General features: G+C 34.2%; 1 protein-coding gene and 2 non-coding genes across 3 annotated transcripts; all 3 read right to left on the reverse strand.

The window, feature by feature from the left end:
- Positions 1–16,307: 16,307 nt before the first annotated feature.
- On the reverse strand, positions 16,308–17,985 carry LOC141672061 (large ribosomal subunit protein P3-like). Its single transcript, XM_074478554.1, has 2 exons — positions 17,726–17,985; positions 16,308–16,653 (listed from the first exon to the last, which is right to left on the reverse strand). Exons 1-2 carry the CDS (start codon positions 17,924–17,926, stop codon positions 16,489–16,491), a joined length of 366 nt encoding a protein of 121 aa, XP_074334655.1. The 5' UTR covers positions 17,927–17,985; the 3' UTR covers positions 16,308–16,488.
- On the reverse strand, positions 17,261–17,337 carry LOC141675966 (small nucleolar RNA Z159/U59). The gene has a single exon (XR_012556587.1). It is a non-coding gene; the product is annotated as a small nucleolar RNA Z159/U59 (small nucleolar RNA).
- Positions 17,380–17,463, reverse strand: LOC141675965 (small nucleolar RNA Z159/U59). Its single transcript, XR_012556586.1, has one exon. It is a non-coding gene; the product is annotated as a small nucleolar RNA Z159/U59 (small nucleolar RNA).
- Positions 17,986–23,502: the final 5,517 nt, after the last annotated feature.

The raw sequence follows: 23,502 nt of genomic DNA on the forward strand, positions 1-23,502 counted from the left end.
ATTCCATTCAAGTACTCAATAAGCGTAGTCCAGGCAAGTAAACTCTCAACTTACCTCTATAATTTTGTTGCTTGTGGTTAAAAGCCCTGTGAACACATGATTATAGTTTCAATAAGATTACTTAGTCTCTACATCACCCAATGATTAAGTCTTGAACCTAGTTAATCTCTTTCACACTAGAATTGATTCATTTTCTCATACATATTACCTCATATCCATGTGAATACCCTACAATAGTTCCTTAATAAATCATGTGAATCTTAATACCCTCAAAACCTAGAATCATTTCCTTTGGAAACCTAAACACTAGTATCGTTTCCTTCATTTGAACTTTGACAATACCCTTGTTATCTTATCCTTGATCAAGAACCCTTTTTAAATTAAAACGAAATGATTAAAAGGAATTTGATGGTATGTTTTGATAAGACTGAGGCGCTAGTCACTGTTAAAACCTCAGTAGTAGGGAGCCTGATGGTTTTTATATGGCCAATGTGTGCCGAGGATCCTCAAATGTTGTGAATCACTTGTTATGTGGTTCGGAGCTTTGATGTGGGCTGATCACCCCTCATTGCTCATAGCGCTGTGTGATTTCCAATTCCATTCACTCATTATAACTTGATCTTCTATTTGAGATTTCATATTGTTAAATTATCCTCTGTTATTATTTATCGAGTTTATGATACACTGTTATGCATTATTATTCACTTGTTGATCGTTTTGCTCATTAATATTTTTTATTAATGATACCCCTTCAATGAAACCCGAAGATGGTTCGTTTCAAGCAAACCGCGCGTAAGACTTTTGGGTACTCGGGGTATGCCTACCGTCAGATGTTGGAGCAGGTAGGGAACTAGTAGTTCCCTAAGAGTTGTAAACTTTGGGTTTTAAATTTGGTAGTAATTTGGATTATGATGTTTTGGTCTATAATAATTAAGATGTTTATAAATCGGATCATATTAGAGCTCGCCAGTGCAAATACATTCCGTGCTTTTAACCCGACTCAAGCCGGGAGAACAAGCCATTCGACAGGGAGATTCTGAAATTGCGGAGGCTTGGTTCGATCAGGCCGCTGAGTATTGGAAACAAGCTATAGCGCTTACTCCTGGTAATTATATTGAAGCGCAGAATTGGTTGAAGATCACGAGGCGTTTCGAATAAAAGAAATGAGGGCTCTCAGCCACATGGATAGTTCAATGTGCTCATCGGCGCCTGACCCTGAGATGTGGATCTGAATCAGAACAAAAACAAAAAAGACCTGTCTACTTCGCGAGCCTTCACTGTCCAGTTCAGGATGGATTTGCAAATTGATAAAACCCGGTGGTCGAGAGCTCTAACAGGCCTTGGAGGACCGAACCCACGGTTCTATCGGGGAACAATCAAAAAAAAAATTCACCTTCAATCAGAAACAAGTTTAGACTAAGGGAGAGACTGTTGGAGTTTATTCTAAACTTGTTTGTTTATCTTTATTATTTAATTATGCCTGAATTCTTTAGTTAGTCGTGATCAACTTCTTAGACGTGGTCTTTGTAGCTATTGTTCAAACTCATTCCTGTTGATTCGGGGATTGTGGTTAAGGGTTGTAGCCTTAATAATCTATCTTTTGTAGTACTTTACTGTTTAATCTATATTATGCATATTTCTGCTAGTTAGTATTGTGGGTCCGTCACATTTTTGAATTAATTTTTTTGTTATATATTTTTATTCAAAAAAGAAAATTTTAAAAATTATTATTTTAACTATGTGGTCAAAGTATTTAGAAATGTGTGCATAAAAGTCAAATGTCATATAAAAGAAAACATAGGGAGTAATTAATATCAACTTAAACATTGTATAGTGTCAGCGGGTAGGGGTGAGCAAAACCGAACCGAAACCGAAAAACCGAACCGAATTTTATTATCTCGGTTCGGTTTGGTCCGGTCAATAATTTTAGGTAATTCGGTCTATTCGGTTTTTTTGGATTGAACCGAATAATATTTCGGTTCGGTTCGGTTTTATTTTAAAAAAATTCGGTTAACCGAAATAACCGAATAAAAACTTAATGTATATTACAATATTATACATGATATTCTTTTAAACATAATTGCCAATAAGCATCTTACTATATTAGTTTTTCACGTTGTGGTCATTGGGTAGTGTTTACAAGTATATTCAAACCGGGTTTCCTTTATTACTGATTTTATATTCTTTTCAATACTCCTTGGATTTCTTCCTAAAATTTGAAGTATTTTGTAGATCTCTTGTTGTGTACATATTCGTATGTATATACATACATGAGTGTCAACTTTTCTTGCTTTACAATTCATTATTAATGGAGGAGATAGTATATTCTGAATGGTTTGGGTGGTTGTACAACTATTCAACTGATTAAGGAGTTGTTTTCCATGAATGCAGAACAAAAGGTAAATGAAGAAGAATCAGCTTGTTCCGCTTATAAAAGTAGTTCGGTTTACGAGTGAATCGAATCGAAATAACTGATATATTTTCGGTTAATTCGGTTCGGTTTGAAATATGTAGTTGGTTCAGTTCGGTCCATAAATTTTTATAAACTCTGGTTTCGGTTATTTTGGTTCGGTTCGGTTTTCGACCGAATCGGCCGAATGCTCAGTCCTATCAACGACAGTGTTTTAAGAATCGTCAATTCAATCGATTAATTCTAGACAGGTTATCTGTTCAATTCGATTTTTGAAATCGTATTAATCTTTAAAAGTTTTTCTTTTTCAGAGTATATATAATAATTTATTAAAATTAAAATGCTATATTTATTTAAAAATGAATAGTTATTGAATATGAATATAATAAATATATATTTATTAATAAAAAGTAATATAATTATATTAATATATTAAATAATATGTAAATATTAAAATACATCTGGTTTTTATTACGATTAATTCCCTCTGATTAATCCTTGATTTCGTATTAATCTCAAATCGGTACTTTAAACAATTATGTACTATTATCGAATTTTACTGGTCATCCATTCGTAATCTGCTAAATATATACATTTTTTTGAAGAAAACTAAAAATAATTTAACTGTAATTCGTTTTTAAAATTTAAGCTCCGGATTGGATACAATAATTAAAAAAAATGCATTTTTGAATTGTTCTATGGTTGTTAATTTGTTATCTTGTATGATCTTCATAATTGTCGTCGATCTAAATAATAAGAAAAAATTACTACCCGTACTGTTTTTTTTTACCACATTTCATATTTTGTTTGTTGTAAAATTATTATCCACATGTTAATATAATAAATGGGCTTAATGTTACTACAGTTAACTTTAGATAACTATTTAAAGTTAAGTCAATTTTCTATTCAATCATTTAACTTCGGATACAAAATTCTAGTGACTTTAGATAAGTTTCATAAAATTAATTTTAGGAACATTTTTCTCATAATAATTTAAGTGCTAATTATATTAACTTATGTGAAAAGCAATACATTTTGTTTAGTAGTTATTAATTTATTTAATAAGAATGCATGATGGAAGTGTAAAATTTGATTGGCGATAAAATGAGTGAAGATAAAATGAGTGAGACGGATGATGCAGGATCGTTAATTTTGGAAGGTTGATCAGATTAAAAATTATCAAAAAATTGTCAAATCTTATGTGACATGATGCAACATCATGTAATTTGTAGAATTATACTAAGAATAGAATAAAAAGTAATAAAATTTGATAAGAATTACGATTTAAATTTTATTAGACTAATGGGTCTAAAATTTGAATCAGACCTAAATACAAATAACATGTAGGTTAATAAATAGGGTCTTGTAATATTATAAAAACAACATCTTCGTATTCCGCGCAATTGTATTAAAATTCGTAGGGCTTTTTCACATAAAAATCAGCAATCTTGTAAATTTCGTATATATTTCGTATAAAATTTATCGGAGGTTGGAATTCGTTGATTTTGGATTTTTCGCAAAGATCTTTTCGTTATCTACAACTTTCATGTTTCGTGTTTTCCAATAAAATATCGATTAAAGGGTAAAAAGGTTATTCGAATCCGGTTAAGTTTTGAGGTAAATTTTTGATCGATTTTACCAGATTATTCCAAATTAAAGTTCTAAGTCATAACTCAGTGTACCGTGGTCTATCCCTATTTCTAAGATATGTATCTAGCGCGTTATCGCCAAGCTAAGAAATAACATAATTTATAATTTGAAATGTGTGTAATTATAAGATTTCGGTAGTTTTTTGGATCTCTAAACTTAATAGATCACATAGAGGAGAGACGAAAGATATGAATTTTGTAGTTTACATGATTTCGAGAGTTTCATGATTTCAAGAGTTTCATGGGTCTCGAAACTTGAGAGATCACAAAGAGGAGATACGAGAGACATAAAACTTTTTACTTTACATATTTGAAATACGTATTTTCTATAAATCTAAGATTCATTGTTATTCACTTCTTCAGAAGTATCAGTATAAAGCTAATATCCACCATATATGTTCAATGAAGTTCTGATGAGCAGTGCACATTGAATGCAAAAGTTTAAATTGATGGGTGCAAATTGTTTTTTTCCAAACTTCGGGTTCAATTTGTATTTGGATTATCGCTAAAAGATGCAGCATGCAACACTATTTTAAAAATCAGTTTAGACCATCTCTTAGGTGGTGATAAAATGGTTCGGCTTGGATCTAGGCGGTGATATAAGCGTATTTTATCATTTTATTAAATATTTGTATGATTTTACACAATATCATGCTAATTTGTAATATAAAATATTGAAAAAAAGTACCGAGTAAGCTAGTATATTTATTTTCTCACCAAAAATATAAAATGATATATTGTAATTAGTTTGGAAATTTGAATTAAAATATATATAATATTGTAAACTAGATAGTTAGTACATAACGAATGTAAAATGTGTAAATATTGTTCCTATTCTACTCTTTTTTTCAAATAAATATTCTACATATTAATCATTATATAATTATGAAAATTAAAAATAATATTTAAATTATTCCGATTAATCTTTGTATTAATCTCCTACTTTCCGATATATCTCTCGAAAATACCCTTACCGTTCTGAGATGCCCCATAATTTATAGAATACCGGTATGCAATTAGCTCTATTATTATTATTATTATTATTATTATTATTATTATTATTATTATTATTACTATTATTATTATTATTATTATTACTATTATTATTATTATTATTATTATTGTTGTTGTTGTTGTTTTTGTTGTTATTGTAATCAACTAACCTAAATATGTAAAAAAAACTATCTAAAATTTATTGGTAAAGGGGATAAGCAAAATGACTAGTTTTGGTAGATTGCATTGCAGGGTGCAGCTGAAAGCTACTCATGTCATAATCATTCTTAAGATTGTACTACCCGTTTGAACAAAATTAATTCAGTTGAATGGGTGAAAGTAACATATAAAATATACTCTGTCGTTGAATTTTATACATAACTTTTTGACATCCTTTTTAATGTTATTTTAAAGCATAATTCTATAATATTTTTATAACTTTTTTTATGAATAAAAGTTTAATATTTAAACTTTAATTAAAAAAAAATTAAAAATATTATGCAACTATAATTTATGCAAGTCTGGAAATAGTGTAAATAGTAAAGCTAGAGTACCCACGGGACGGAAGCAGTAGATACATATAAGAGGAACAAGTCAAAAAAACTGGAAATGACACGAAATGAATGCTAACACGGAATCAGTTGGGGGTTGCGGTGTCTTTCTCCCCTTTCACTCTCCCCCCATCTTGTAATGTCAACACATGGAAGGTATGTACACATACTACTACTAGCTGGATACGAGTCCCCCCCCCCCCCCGCGTAATTAAAGCTCTTCTCAGTGTGTGGTCGATGAGGCCTGGCTTTGGGATGTTGGCAGTTCGCAGTTGCACCCCCCCTGCTTTATTACTGCCCCCCCCCCCCCCTTCATCATGCATTGTTTCCCGATATCTCCGTCCCATTCTTTTTACCACATTTCTATGTCTGAAACCAATTTTCTACTTTGACTTAAAATGGTAATTTAAGTGTTACGTTTTTAAAAAATAATAAGAGTTTTTTCGTAACTATCAATTTATTTAATATAATTAAATAAAAAGGTGGAAATCTGATCGGTGATATGGAGTAATCTTTTACGTAATAAATGTGTACACATGCATTGTTATTCCGAGTCCTCTCCTCACTAGAGCTGACAATTCGTTCGTTTCGTGTACTTTCGTGCCGTGTACTTTCGTGTTTCGTGTCATCAATGTCTAACCCAAACCCGAATCGTTAATGATTCGCTTCCTTTCGTATTCGTGTACCTTCATTTCGTGTACATTTCATGTCGTGTTTCGTGTAATTTAAAATTAATAATAAAAATAAAGATAAATAAAATATTTATTTAAATATTAAATTTTTACTAGTCGAGTCTTAAGTCAATAAGTCATAAAGATTCAAGTGATCTATTTTGTATCTATATTCAATAAATATTATATGTAAAATGTTATTGTAAGATGTATGTATTCATATAATTTTGATAAATTATTTAAATATTTATTTATTTCGTGTACTTTCGTTTCGTGTCGTGTACCCAAGTGTAAACCCAAAACCGATACTAAATTCATCTGTGTACTTTCATGTTCGTGTACTTTCGTGTTCGTGTACCAAAAATGTCAAACCAAACCCGTTATTTTCGTGTCATGTTATATTGTCATGTACGAAATTGCCGGCTCTACTCCTCACACATGATATCATTACTTTTTCGGAGAATAAGAGTTCGAAATTTTTTCTTAGCTCATTAGAGTTTGATTTCTTTTTAGTTATAGTTGAGATTTTTGCTGAATCAACACATAAGCTCCTCGCGAGTCCCCTTGCTCAAGTAGATTCAATTTATGTAAAACTTGTAGGGCATTATTAATTCAGTGGTTGGTCAAATCTATATATCATTCGTGATTAACCATTCCTAGCTTTGTGACGATGAAAATCTCTTCACTTTTTGATGTGACTCCACTTAAACCCTTTTTGTGTCGTTTGTAATGTAGAGTAAATAGGGTATCGATTTACGCCGAGGATCAAGGGCTTACTTCTCTTCTATTTCGCTAATGGTATCAAGAATGAATTTGGTTTTGTTTTGTTTAACAACTAAATTAACTAGTAAGCAAGAAGAAGATTTGTTTGTAAACAATTAAAGAAACATGTTGGAAAGCATGTAGATCCACCCTAAACTCATGACACAATTCTGAAATTCGTCTGATATGCTCCGAAAGATACCTATAGAGAACCTGTCATGACCACATAGAAACAAGTTCTGCTATCCGTATAACCCCATGACCACATAGAAAGGTTAAAACGAATTACACACTTATACAACTAATCCCATGACCACATAGAAAGATTAATTGACTTTACAGAGATAGCAATCACAAAACATAACTGAATGACCACATACCATAGTTAATTCATGCATCTCTATAAGCATTGACGTATATACAAGCACAATCAAGAACACATCTCAGAAGATCAAAACTGTATAATTATCATAACGTTTAGGGCTTCAAAACAGCCATCCAACAATAATAAACTGGCTAACCATAATCATAGTAAAAGTGAAAGGATACATGAGAAGATTAAAATAAAATATAAAGTGTAGAGAATCAAGAATTATCCCTATGTTGTTGATATCAAATCTTCAAGCATAAAGTTCTCCTCCTTCTCCTCTTAGCTTCTTCTCTTGGTGGCTATCGATACATACCTTCTACCTCTAATAATATAAACCTAATATTAAAAGTATTTTTATTCTTTCTAGGAATAAACAAGAGTTTTTAAAATTGAATGAGATTTTAAAGCCAAAATTCGTAGTTGACTTTTCCTTGTTGTTACTGGGCTGATCCGAGTGTATTTTGAAGTGTAGACATTCTCTAATTAAAGATAATCTCGTTATCTTCGCGTGAGCTGTTGAATCGCCCAAATCTGATGAACGGATCTCAAGATACGGCCCAAACAATAAGTCTTGCGCGAATAGTCCAACAAATCCGAATTTTCTTCTAATTTAGTCCAATCCTTTCCAACTTAAAATTCTTTGCTTCCTACAATAAAATATTACAAACTAATTAATAAAGGTCCAATTAAATGAAAAACATAATCAATATGGGAACAAATATCATCTAAAATATACATACATATATATTCTATCAAATATCCCCACACTTAGCATTTTGCACGTCCTCGGACAAATAAAAGAAATAAAATATCTAACTCACTAACTCTACTTTCGTAGATGACACGATTGCATTGAGCACATGCAACAAGTCGTTAAACCCCTAGGCAGCCCTAGTAGGACGAGTTGTGTCTCGTGAGGGTTTATAGAAGATATACCCACAAAATCTACCGCCCATGCAATACAGTCGTCCTCATGCAATGGAGGACTACAACTACCTACATGAATGCAACTATATGATTACAAAGGATCTCGAACATAATAGTGCACACCAAGTCAGCATTAACCTCCAGACAAGCTCATACTAAATATCATTATATAGTAAACACAAGTGCAAAGTGCGCGTGTGTGCTGAGATTAACAAAATGCTCTCTACTGAACCAAGAACAAAGGCATACAAGCTTCAACATGACAAGTCACACGAATTAATAGCTCCCAAGTTGATCACTAGAATAGATCTTAAACACTTCGTTACTTAGAACAAGCCATCATTAGAGTTTAGCAAGGGATTTTTATGTCTTCGTTTATTTTTACAATACTATTAACTATACATATATGTTTTTTATATGTTCGGTCTAATATCAGGAAGCTCCTCAGGGTAAGTGAGTTACGTCCCTCATAAGACTTTACAAGCTAGGTCTAAGGTCGGGTGGCTTCTCAGGGTAAGTGAGTTACGACCACTCTCAGACTTCACCAATCATATTATACACACATATGTATAAAGTGGTTTATTTAACCGTGCAATGGTCGAGATCCCTAAAGATTTATGCATTAATACCCATGTAGTGAGTGTTGGGTCAGGAATCCCAAACCATAAAAGGCTTTAGGTTACTAGGCACAAAATCCCCTCAGACTTAATTACTCGAGTATTAATGAGCTCAACCTAGTCAATTATACCACTTTTTTGTGTACTTTATTACTACAATTTTTACTTCTTCTTTTTTCAAGACATTTGTATCCCACAGTTTCCCTCAAACTTTAGCATTTACGTACTAATCTAAAAAATGAATAGTCAAAATTCTAATTATCAACAAGGAGTTACCCCTCAAGAAACAAGAATATCTAAATCTCAGTTCAAGAGCATAAAAAGATTGTGTAGGGAAATAAGTTCTGCACTAGTGACACCACGCATTGTAACATCAAGTGATCATAGCAAGACTTAGTTAAAACAAGTTACACATAATATCATCATAGGTCAGTGACTTGGACTACTACTAAATCGAGATCATGCGATGTTAGGCAATGTTATGCAACTAATATATATTACAACTATATGATTTCATGCAATTTATATGAATTAATTATGAAATATGTTATTATTTATTCTAACATGTCATGCACCAACTAATTTACAACACTATTTTTTTTTAATTTTTAATTAATATTGAGAACACCTCCCCACACTTGAACAAGTCATTGTCCGCAATGAACTAAAATATGTAATTTACATATATGAAAAGAAAAACAAAATTATTGTAAACAAAAACAAAAAAAAATAAGAAAAATAAGTTACAAAGAAAGTTAGAAATACTCCCCTTGCATTAGCGCGAAGTGTTTCCCGAAAGATTGTGAAGAAATATTGCCTCTACTTTGTTGAATTTTAAGGCACGACTTTAGTATATATTGAGTGAAGTCCATTATCTATCATGAAATTGAGGCTAGCTCATCTGGCTGAGTAGGTACTATAGATACTCTTACACACCAGGGACGTGGGTTCAAAACCCAACATGTGCGTTATTATTTTGACAGAGCCACGCGTGTAGATTAAGTGTAGCGGGCGCGTGTAGATTAAGTAAAGTGGGAGGCACTCTGTACTTGCATGACCATGCTTGTCAATGGCATGAACGTGCAAACCAATGGCATGAGTGTGCCAAACAACTAAATTTTAACAGTATGCACGAAAGAGAAGGGGGAGCCCGGGTACATGTGCATGCAATACAATGGCCATATCATGCCAATTGGACTAAGTGACATGCATGGACATGCCATAATTGTGGCATGACCATTCCAAACTCTGTAAAAACAACCGAGAGGTGAAGTCCCATGCACATTGTAATTTATTCCCCTGCATGAGCATGTTGGTTTACTTCTTGAACATGCCAAATAGTCAGAAACAAACAGACGGTGCCGTTTATTGGAGTGTGGATGGACGCATGAACATGCAACATGAGCATGCCAAACGAAGATATTGTGGCAGATTGTGAAGACATGGCGGCATGAGCATGCAACAGGGTTGCGTGAACATGCTGAATTCTTTCTTCCCATCTAAATTTATTTTTCACATAATTAAAATACATACAACATCAAAGGGTTTCCTCCCAAGAATCGCCTTCATTTATTGTCTTTGGCTAGACAATATATTATCCACTTTCAAGGTGGGTACATCTAAGATATCAGCTCCATCTTTAACATGTGAAGGTTATCATGAGAATTGCATAGCTTGAAAACCATCCACAAGATTATTATAATTTCAGTTGAGCTTGGTCAACTTGGTGAAAAATTACCACTCCAATCACAAAATGGTACATGATACTTCAAGTGAATTGGTGAAGGTTGCCACTCCAATTCTGTGAATCTTGCAAGAAAGGATACAATGCTAACTCATTCACAACTTCTGAGCTACTCTTAAAATCGAAATCTTCATCAAGATCAAATTCGAGAATATATGGATGAACTGATTTCTTTACATGATTTCAAATGGCACAAAATTTTGCTCCATTCCAACAAACTCATTCCCTAACAAAACCTTACCATGATCTTCAAAAATTACATCTTCGAACTCTTTTTTCACAACCTTAAGATCATTTTGGGCAACATTGTCTCTTTTTCTCTCCAAGAAATATATTTCTGCATCCATGTGGTCTTTAATCTTTACCTCGTCCACTTTGATTTGTATAAATCTAGATGAAAAGGGGACATAATCGAAGTGACTATCAATACCAACTGGATAAGAAAGAGTAAGAGACTTATCTTCAACTTTTGTTGCAACCACTTCCTCATTATCATCATGCAGAAGATCAGATTCTTCCATGGGCACATCAAGTATGCCATTAGCTTGTGAATTCAGACTTTTTTTACCTAATGGGTTGTTGGTTGTAATGACATTAACATACTCAACCTTATATTGTGGTTCCGTAGTTGCAAGGTTGAAAACTCACGCTTTTGATTCATCTTCATAACCACATCTCCAAGTTGCTTTTGTATTTCCTTGATGTCCTCAGAATCTTTGGTACACTGCTTCTGCATCTCCAACTGCCCTTCAGCTAACCTTGCTAATAACTTCTCAATATTACTTCCTTTAGCTAACTCATGTGGAACCGAATCACTTGGTTGGAAACCAGAATATGAATACGTGTCGTGTTGCTGAAACCCATTTAGGTTATGATCACTATGTCTCAAGTTAGGATGACCTCCCCATCTTGGATTGTAAGAATCCAAGAACGGATTTTCTCCTTGATACCGGTACCTGATGGCACTGGCATGCTCATAACAAGGTGCAATCAAGTATGGACACGAATTATCAGAATGGCCATGAGTTGCACAAATACCACACACTTGAGCTCGTGGTGTTCTTTCACTTATGAATAATGCACTCATCCTTTTTAGATTTCGCTCAATTTTTGTCAACTTTTCGTTAAATTCAACCTACAGAATTGATTCTGAATGAGGATGAGTTCCATATTGTAGCTCGTTAGCAGATGTCTTAGCAATTAACTGTTCAGCGACATCATGCGTCAGATCCATAAAAGCACCTCTGGCAGCAGAATTAAGCAGTCTTTTCTCATCTTCAAGAAGACCTTGGTAGAAAAAGTGTAGCAAACTCCCTTTTATGAAACCATGTTGAGGGCACCTCTTTTGCAACTTCTGGTATCTAGCATAATACTCAACATACGTTTCAGTTGCATATTGTTGTAATCCAGCTATTTGTCTTCTCATGCTCATCACTCTAGATGCTGGATAAAACTTCTGCAAAAATTCTTTGGCTAGCATCTCTCAAGAAGTAATGAATCCCATAGGCAAATCTTCAAACCAGTCCAAAGCTGCTCCATCAAGAGAAAACGAAAAAGCCTTCATCTTCAAAATTTCAGGATCCGCCATATCTGGTCCCATACATTCAATAGTAGTCACAAACCTAGAGAGATGTTGATTTGGCTCATCAGTTGGAAGATCACGGAATATTGGAAATCGCGTTAGAAGATTTTGCTTGAGCTCAAAAGTACTGCTTCTCCCTTCCGCTGGCCTAGGATAAACCATACAAGAATGCCCAAAGTTAGAAATAGACACGCCAACATCATCACGAAGTGTCTGTATTGATGCCATGTCAGTTAGTCAAATTCCAGCTATACCTAAAATACAACAAGCAATAGGCGGAGAAAAGATGGAAAATAAAATGAAAAAAAAATATGTACAAAAAAAACAAAACAAAAGAAAAGTAAATTTCAATCCCCGGCAGCGGCGCCAAAAATTGATGTGACTCAACTTAAACCCTTTTTGTGTCATTTGTAATGTAGAGTAAATAGGGTATCAATTTACGCTGAGGATCAAGGGCTTACTTCTCTTTTATTTCGCTAATGGTATCAAGAATGAATTTGGTTTTGTTTTGTCTAACAACTAAATTAACTAGTAAGCAAGAAGAAGATTTGTTTGTAAACAATTAAAGAAACATGTTGGAAAGCATGTAGATCCACCCTAAACTCATGACACAATTCTGAAATTCGTCTGATATGCTCCGAAAGATACCTATAGAGAACCTGCCATGACCACATAGAAACAAGTTCTGCTATCCGTATAATCCCATGACCACATAGAAAGGTTAAAACGAATTACACACTTATACAACTAATCTCATGACCACATAGAAAGATTAATTGACTTTACAGAGATAACAATCACAAAACATAACTGAATGACCACATACCATAGTTAATTCATGCATCTCTATAAGTATTGACGTATATACAAGCACAATCAAGAACACATCTCAGAAGATCAAAACTGTATAATTATCATAACGTTTAGGGCTTCAAAACAGCCATCCAACAATAATAAACTGGCCAACCATAATCATAGTAAAAGTGATAGGATACATGAGAAGATTAAAATAAAATACAAAGTGTAGAGAATCAAGAATTATCCCTATGCTATTGATATCAAATCTCCAAGCATAAAGTTCTCCTCCTTCTCCTCTTAGCTTCTTCTCTTGGTGGCTATCGATACATACCTTCTATCTATAATAATATAAACCTAATATAAAAAGTATTTTTATTCTTTCTAGGAATAAATAAGAGTTTTCAAAATTCAATGGGATTTTAAAGTCAAAATTCGTAGTTGACTTTTCCTTGTTGTTATTGGGTTGATCCGAGTTTATTTTGAAGTGTAGACCATTCTCTAATTAAAGATAATTTCGTTATCTTCGCGTGAGCTGTTGAATCGCCCAAATCTGATGAACGGATCTCAAGATACGGCCTAAACAATAAGTCTTGCGCGAACAGTCCAACAAATCCGAATTTTCTTCTAATTTAGCCCAATCCTTTCCAACTTAAAATTCTTTGCTTCCTACAATAAAATATTACAAACTAATTAATAAAGGTTCAATTAAATGTAAAACATAATCAATATGGGAACAAATATCATCTAAAATATACATAAATATATATTCTATCACTTTTCTGGCTAGGGGGGCATGCATAAAATGTACATTTTGGCCTTTGAAATTCTTGCAATCAATGGACAACGATTGAACATAGTATTTCTGTAGAAAATTTCTATTACAATTTCGGACATTAAAATCTGGCTCCTGCCGAACTACAAAATTCCCAGAATCTTACTTGTTCTCCCGAATAATAAAAAAAAAACAGCAGCTTAAAAAAAATGAAGGCAGCAAACTATAACAAGATAAGTTACCGTGAAAGCAAGTTTTGTCGTAAGGATGAGGATCGAATCTGGAAAAAAAGGAACTAGACGAAAACTCAAGGCACCCTGCTACCTGCATTCTCCAGATTGATTCATTCAGAGAGACAAACACTCCATCTGTCTGTAGTAGATTATCATTAAAACTTTACGCCTAACAACTTAGCAGGACTCTCCAAAATATTAGGGCAATGCAAATTACTTAAACTACTTGATTATTCTCCCTTCTCTACAAACTACAAACCACATTAAAAACTAAGCTTAAACTTATACTCTAATGAAGCTAAACTATGTCAGGTTTCATGACCTCTTGGATTTTGTAAACTCTGCAGACTTTATATTCATCCAATCTTCATTTCTAACATTTTTAGGTTGTTTAAAGGGATTTTTATTTTCAATAATTCGTTTAGTTTGAAAAAATAATGTGCTTGCTTGAATGCATTTGATTTTTAAAATTTTAATAAATTTTGTAATCATGAATGAATGTCCCCTTTTTTCTTTTAGCTTTTTTTCCTAAGCTTCTTTCAGCTTTTTATTCCTTAATTATCCTTATATTTGATATTGTGTTTTTTTTATAATAGTTGCTAACAAATTTTAAATGTCTTTTTTACCCAATTTGCCAAGTTCTAGAGATTTTTATTAGGAGTATCATAACAAATTTTAAAACCCAATTTGCCAAGTTCTAGAGGTTTTTCTATTAGGAGCATCACAAGATACTATATTTACCTCAATATGAAATGAAATCCAAAATTATTAAAATGTTATATCATTTTTTTCCACAAAATCTTACATGTGTTCCTTGAACATAGTAGTAAAGCATTGTTACAACTTGCATGTGTTATAAATGTCTAACATATATCATAATAATTAAACGTTTGATATTAAAATATAACATAATTTGTTTTTGGAAAAAAGGCTATTTATTATACTTCATTGAATTTAATCAAATGTTTACAGCCTATACTGATTCTTTTTTTTGACAAAATGCTTTTTATAAATTGCATCAACCAAAATTACAACTTAATTTCAATAGGAACAAAACTCCCATCGAAAAAATACAGTCAGGATTAAACAAATAAACGAGCTAAGCAAATAGTCGCTTATGTTTTCAGACTGTTTAACATAATGAATCTCACGATTCTTTGAATGAAAAAAGATTAAAATGGCTTCCTGATCGATCATACATGCATCAATTCTGGAACTAGTAATATCACAAATGACCTTCACATACGCACCACCTGTAGCCCAATGTTCAGAAGCACCCAAGCTATCTACATGCCAAAAACCAGCTATAGACAAGCCGAGAGTGAAAGATCTCAAAAGATGAACACATTTTAGTTGTGAAAAGTAAGCTCTTGTAATAATCGGCACCAGCCCAAATTTAATGCACGGAAAACAGATCTCCCACAAAATCACATAAATCATTTTCAAAGTAGCCTGATTAATCCAAGACTAAGCAAAAACATAACAAACACTCCAAAAGGAGAGACAGATACACACTCCAAGAGGAGAGACACACAAATACCCAAAAAAAAATTGGGTTTTATTGAAAAGAAATAAACGAGAATAAAAAATGAAGGGATTGGGGCTTTCTACTGGAGAAAACCGGTAGAAGCCCCTCTATTTACTTGAAAATTGACAAAACCCTAGGAGAAGGGATAGAGGAGGGAGGCGGCTTTTTGGATGTTTTAGATAATTGATACAAAGACGTGATCTATACTGATTCTTTTAGTGTTCTCAGAATTTAGCTTCCGAGAAAGTTTATCTTGTCTCTAGAAATTGTTTTTTTAGTGTGAGATATATATTACATCCATGGATCCTTGGACAAAATATAAAGTCTTGGTGAAAATGTTTCAAATGACGACAAAAAAAAAGCTTGAGCATGAATGGTGTTGAAAAACAAATGTCAAATCTATACTGAAAGAAACTTTGATATAATTCTAAATCATTGAGATCATTGATTATTTTATAAAAAGTCCTAGAATTATCATCAAGCCTAATATACTAATTTCAAGCATAACTTTTTCAATCAGAGAATGTTCATATTATGGATCTCCCAACTGAAGTAAATACTTTCTCCCATCTGAAGTCATAATATTATTTCATTCAAGCTTACAGAAGCTAGCACAACTTCTTCCCTTCTTATTAGGTTCCCTGTTTGGCTATTTCATATCTTAACACACAAATTGCAGGATTTAAACTGAAACAATCACTTAAAACTTAAAGACTCAAGCACTGAGAATGTTGAATCATTCGCCACAAAGTGCCAAAATGTAACAAACTTGTTTAACAGCAAATCATTTCATTAAATCCGTAGACAAATACAAGGTTCCAGCCTTTCAAAACATCCATAAAACAAAAATTAACTAAATTTCTCTGCAGCTGAAAAACACACTAATCATCAAAGAGTGAAAATCCCAAGTCTTCATCTTCGCTCTCCTCTTTCTCTGCCTTCTTCTCCTCTGCTGGAGCTGCTGCCTCAGCAGCAGGTGCAGCTCCTCCAGAAGCTGCAGCAGCTACCCCACCGCCTCCGACAAGAGCAGCACCACCAACAATCACCTGTATGTATCAGTCATTCTAATTAGGTAATCAATCAAAATATACATTACATATACACACAACTCAGGACTAATGCAAGTAAACAATGGTACAATAATGTACAAACAATTTGCAGTAAACTGTTAGCATCACATAACTACCATTCCGATTTGCAAAAATTTATTAATTCATTTAAGGCAATCTACCTATTATCATCACAAAGCTTAGGAAATCTCAAAGGCTATTTGTTCCGTGTGATGCTTCTTGTACTTGTATTTCTAGGAGATTTTAATGATTTGAATATCTCTAAAGCTACTTATCCAAAAAGAATACATTATCAAGTGAGCCTTAAAGCAAATCTGAGGTGAGCAACTATCTACTTGCACAAACACACAAGTTTCAAAGATAAGACTCAACCATAGACACCAACACATAACCGCATATTTTGTGGATTATGGTCTGTACAAGCAGTTGGATAGTTTAATCCAAGTCACCAACTCTACTTTAAATCAATTATTCACAGAAATACAGAGATTAAATTTCTACCATTGGGCATAATGCGGCTTGCTTAGATTATAAGTTGCACAATGAGATACAAGAGGATGTGTGATTTGTTTTCAAAAAACATGTCTCTTCAGTTCAGGTCTCCATAACTTTCAGCAAAAATTAATTCAGAAAGCTTACACGGTAATCATCATTAGAGACTTAAACAAACACAAACAAAAACAAAGTATTAGTAATAAATAAGCCTCTTCAGTTCAGGTCTCCAATATTCTTCCTCATTGAACATCTCTCGGAAGAACGAAAGTATTTGAAATCATCATCAGAAGCAAACACTATTCCCAAATCTATTAACATCTAAAAACGATCACAAATAAAATCGTATAAAATAAATCAACAGCAGCCACACTACAGGATATGATATGACCACATATTACGCAATTTTCCCGAAGACTACATGATTAAAAGCACAATAAACCACAAACAAAAAAAACAAATTAGACGTAATAACTCGTTTGAACAATATGACGATTAAACACGACTGAATTATAATAACTGTAGAAATTAACAAATAAAGACGACGAAATGGAACCTGAAAAACAGCGGAATTAGGGCAAACAAAGGAGAAAGAGGACTGAACGCCGCCAGAAGAGTCAGTGGACAAAACGGTCTGAACGAGTTTCCTCTGAAGCTCATAAGTGGAAGCAGCAGAAGCTTCTAGATCTCCTTCTTTGTGTTGCTTTCCAGTCCATTCTCCGCCGGAACTTCTGCACACAAATGTATAAACTCCCATCTTTTTTTGAGGCGGCTTTGTAACTTTGGAAGGTTATGTGTGATGGGGGGTTTTGTATGTAATTTGTGTTTATATACGAGGGGAGCAGGGTTTGGGAACCCTAGTTTATTTTCTACACGGCCCGGGTTGGCTTACAATTTTCTTCGGCCCTTTTCCTCTCCGGTCCAACATCAATTTTGGTTGATCTGATTTTTATTACTCCCTCGGCCTAATTTATTTTTTCTATTTGACTTTTTGTAATTAAATTTATCTAATTTTGACCGAAAATTATATTGAGTATATAGTTAGAAAAATTATAAAAATTATATTATTAGAAAGTATGAAGAATCTACTTTAATACTTATTTTTCAGTTTTTTAAATAATGAAAGATTGATATTTAATTATGTTCAATTTGACCACAAAAAATTAAATATAATAGGTAAATTGGAACTGGGGACGACAATCGACCCGAAAATGGTCCGGGCTTCTTGAATTTCCCCGTGACTGTAGTCTTGATTACATTAGCCATTTCTCTAATCACAAGCTAATATGACTATGTTAGGTTCTTGGGTTGGCTTAAAAAATGGGTATAGGTTGCGGATTCCGGCCGCCGACGATTGAATGTGGGTGCGGAGTTTGGGGTGTACGATGTGCCATTGATTATGTTTGAGTATGGGCTTCGGCTTCCGATGCATCCCTTCCATATAGCAATGTACAAGGCTATAGGTTGTGGTATAACACAGTTGTCGCCCAACTCTGTTGCTCAGGTAAGCGGCTTTATAGCCTTATGCAACGAGCGAGATCAGATCCCTTCTATAAAGTTATTCTTTTCGATATACTGTATTAGGTATTACAACGGGCAAGTCTATTTTGATACTCAAACTAAGCGTCCCAAGATATTTAGTGTTAAGTCCTCTAACTCGGGTTATCATCCTAAATGGGTGTATATAGGCGGGAGAGATTTAGAGTTTGTTAGACCTTGTCGTAAAGTAACACAATCGACCCTCGAGTATCTGCACAACCTTGATAAGTACGATGTTACATACCTTGATTGGTTTCAGGGGTCGAGGCCTGTTTATACGCACAATGATTTGAAAGACTGTAAATTTTTAGAGGATCATCATCGTTAGGATTTATTATCTATAACTTGGAGGAGAATTATTGTATTGCTTATTTCTTTTCTCACTTCTACCTTTATTCTTAATAACACCATGTTTTCCTAAGAAATAATTTCTTGTTTCAGTTACAGGTAAATCGCTGAAGAAGTTGTTGGAGAGCGGGGTTTTGGTTGAGATGGACAAAGCCATGATGATGTTGGTCAAGAAATCGAAGGCTGGAGCTGTCGATATGTCGAGGGTTGATGAAAATCCTTCATCGCAGACACTTTCCATTGAGCTTTTAGACGATCGTGGAAACAAGGTTGTTGGTGGTTTCGAGCGCATTGCTTGTGAGAGCAGTGGGAACCCCTCGCGAAAGAGATCCAGAAGTGGATCTGTTGAAACTCCTGAGATGACAGGTCAAGAATTCCGCAAGGGTCGGTGTCGAAAGACTCGATTTCACAGGAGGAGTTCTTAAAAATGCAGAAAGATATGGCCCAATTACGGGATCTAGTTCGTACTCAATCGAGGTTTGAAGCCCCGGTGGAAAGCCCTCTTTCTCGAAGCATCGAGAAAGCAAAAATAGACAGGATTTTAAAAACTCCGGCACTTGATCAATTTGATGGATCCTCTGACCCATCGGATTTCCTTAACACCTTTGACGGTCGGATAGTATTTTACGGACACTCAGAAGTCGCCCGTTACCATCTCTACATGCTTACAAGGCACAACCCTACGTTGGTACAACAATCTCCCGTGTAGGTCAATCGACTCTTGGACTACGTTGAAGACTAAGTTTCAGACAAGATTTTCAAGCAACTACAAAGGGGGCAAAATTACGGCATCTTTGATTACGATGCGACAACGGCCTAGCAAATCTCTGAGAAGCTATTTATGTCACTTTCGTCAAGCTATATCTAAAATAACATACCTAGAGGAGCCTTTGGTGGCGAATTATTTAGCTACATGCATTGATGGAAGCCGACATGGCATTTTACTAGGAGAACTCATAGAAAAACATCCTTAACACCTTCATGCAGCGTTCCAAATTGTTGAACACTGTATGACACTCCAAGAGGCAGTGGGTAGTATAAGATCTCCAAGACGCTCTAGTTACAAATATGACAGGTCAAGAACTCATAGTCCCCTGACCCCAAGATCGCGAGGATATGATTCCAAATCCCTTCGACGTTCACTAACAAGAAGAGATAATAGAAAATAAGAACATCGAACTCTGAGGTGTCATGAATATCAACGACGGTCTTTCTCAGACCAAAAATGACAGGCCCGGGACATAAAAGATAAAGAGTTTACTAAACTCACAGTTGATAAAACAACGATTTTGGCAATTTTAAAGACAGAACCTGACTTTTGACCACCGAGGCCGATGAAGCCGGGCCATCCTTCAAGCTCTCAATATTGCGATTATCATGAAGATACTGGACACACTACTGAACAATGCTACCAATTAAGCAATCTCGTTGAATCCTAAATCTGGAAAGGTCATTTCGTTCATTATATTGAAGGACAAGGCCAAACTCATCAGAGACAAGACGATAGAATAGTCAACGTAATTTTCAGGGGTTATGCCGTCGGAGGCATGTCAAACAACTCTCGTAAGTCGTACGCTCGAGAAGTGTGTAATGTTAATCCTCAGTGTCCTAAAAGATACAAACCTTCTCCATCTCTTGTCATATCCTTCTCAGACGAGGATTATGCCCCAAATATTATACGAGACCATCAAGATGCACTGGTTATCACTGCCAAAATCGGCACTAACACAGTAAAAAAGATCCTTGTCGATAATGGTAGTCCTGTCGAAATCCTCTATCATCACGCCTTGGCGCGAATTGATACGGGTGATAGAAAGCTAGAAAATACCCATTCACCTCTTTATGGCTTCACAGGTAATGAGGTAAAAGTGGTTGGTACAATTGACCTGTCAGTGCTTTTTGGCACGATGCCTTGCCAAGTATGGAAGATAGTTAAGTTTCACGTAATAAGTGCAACCTCAAGCCACAATGCCATACTAGGACGAACGACAATCTCGGCTTTACAAGCCATTACGTCGATCCCTCACTTAAAAATGAAATTCCCGACTGAGTTTGGAGTTGGAGAGATTTGTGGCGACCAAGATGTGTCAAGATAATGTTACTTCACTATTGTTGTGCATAAGAAGCAAGACAATGACACTCAATCTGTCAATCAAGTCGTTTAGATAAATCTCGGTAGCATTATTGTTAGGTCTCAATATGTTTGTAGAAGGGGGGTTGAATACAAACAATACCGTTTAATCGAATTAAAATGTGGAATAAAAAAGTGAAACAAAATTCAAGTTAAATAAAACTATTATTAAACTTGAAAGGTATTACAACAACGGTATCGTTTACAAGGGATTAATCTCAAATAAATTATTCCAAATCTAGAATAAATTTGACATGAAATTTTTCTATTTTTGAAATAAAAAGGATCAAATGCTAAAAGCAATTTGAGATTAAGTTCTAGGGATTTTGATCCGCTAGATAGTTACACAAGAACAAGAAAAGGATTTCTAGTGGATTAGATTTAACAATGAATACTAGAAATAAATGATCTGAGAAATTGCAATAAGTTATCTGTTGTTTTCTTGGTTCTGTGTTCTTCTGTTAATTTGATATTCAATACTCTGTTTAAAAACAAACAGCTGCTGCTCTTTATATTCAATCCTGTGTTTTTAATTGGCAAGACAATCCTTTTAGCTCAGCAAGACAATCCTTTTAGCTGGTAGAACTTTCGGTAGGACAATCTAACTAAACTTGTAAGACTTTCGGTAGGACAATCTAAATGAACTTATAAGACTTTCGGTATGACAATCCAATTGTCATACCAGTTCAAATATTTGTCTTGCTGAATTAATTTTGAATATTAATTCAAAATCACTTCTGAAAAATGCATAATATTAATTCAGAATTAATTAACCAATTAATTCAAATAATCAATAAATTAATCTTTGCAGATAAAATTTATTTTCTTAATTAAATTATATGACTTAATTAATTAATTAGAGAATTAATACTAATCTTGAATAACAACCACTCTTCTGACAATTTTCTGAAAATCACTGAATCCATTTCACCACTTCAATGTTGACACTCGATGTACTGTCTGGTTCATGAATGACTAACTTCTGTGATGTTTCTTCATGTCTTGATTTTCTTCAGATTAAATCCCTGTAATCAATTGATACCCTGACGAGATCTCTGTCACTTGATTAAATCCACAATCTTGATTTATATCACTGAGGCCTGATCAATTTCTTGAGCTTCTTCCAGTGAATTAAGTCCTCAAGTCTGTAGACGAACAATGTTACTTAATCCTTTGACATATGTTACTTTGAGAGATCTCTCTGACGATAGAACCACTATTTACTTGTTACATCCTTATTTGAGTTGAGTTAAATCCTCGAATAAATAAATAGGCTATGACATATGCCTTTCAATCTCCCCCTATTTGTTTGTTAGATAATAACAACAAATACCTAGAGGATAACTCAACTAACAAATAAGAAAAAGATATAAACAGTAATGCAAAGTAAATAGCAGAAAAATTCTGGATTATATTTAACATTTTCCAGATTCCAAAAGAAATTTACAAGTGAATACAAGATAGATGTTCCTCTAGACTGAACATATAACTACATTAGTCTATCTTGATTCATAAAGATCTAATCATATTACATTAAGTTTTGAGCTAATTGAATTCAGTTGTCTTCCCTTCCGAATTCACCTTCTTCCAAATCTTGAAGCAACTCCTTGTCAAAGACACGATCCTTTTCAGAAGTGAAGCTGGCTGGTCTAACTGGTTGAACTCCAACTGACTTTAGCTTATTCTTGAACTGATTGTACCTTTTAATATTCTTTTCACAATAAGCTTGAATCAGATCAGCTGCTTGAGTTTTCAACATGGATGAATATCCAGCAGTTCTTAAGTGATGTTCCATCCAGACAAGATGCTTAGCAGAGTAGTCTTTAAGAGATTGTGAATTGAGCTGGCAGATTTGAAGACAGTCGGACTTAAAGAATCTTACCTGATGAGGATTGTTGACCACTTGAGGACTAGCCCTGCTGGCAAACTCTTTGAGCCTTTCTCGAAGAACTTCATTCAATTCTGAGCTTCTTTTGACTTTGTTGAGAAGAACCCAAATCTCTGATAAAGAACAATTCTCAAACAGATGAAGTGATACCTTGAAAGATCCTTCGCTCTAACAATATACAAATATGCTCATTTTATTTAGAGATCTGTCAAAGGCAGCTGTGATCCTTGAGACTTCAGTCTTTATAGCATTCATGTACACGTCATTGTTTGCATTAGAGATCTCCAGCTTGTCAAGAAGATGTAGAAACTGCCTATCATTGTTTGTGCTCAGCTGAGGCATATCAAGTACTCTCCTAGCTTCATCCCATTTTTCACCAATCTTCAGTTTAACATCTCTTCTCCTTTCTTTAGCTTTAATGTCTTGA

This window comes from Apium graveolens, chromosome 7, assembly GCF_009905375.1.
Source record: "Apium graveolens cultivar Ventura chromosome 7, ASM990537v1, whole genome shotgun sequence".
Lineage (NCBI taxonomy): Eukaryota > Viridiplantae > Streptophyta > Magnoliopsida > Apiales > Apiaceae > Apium > Apium graveolens.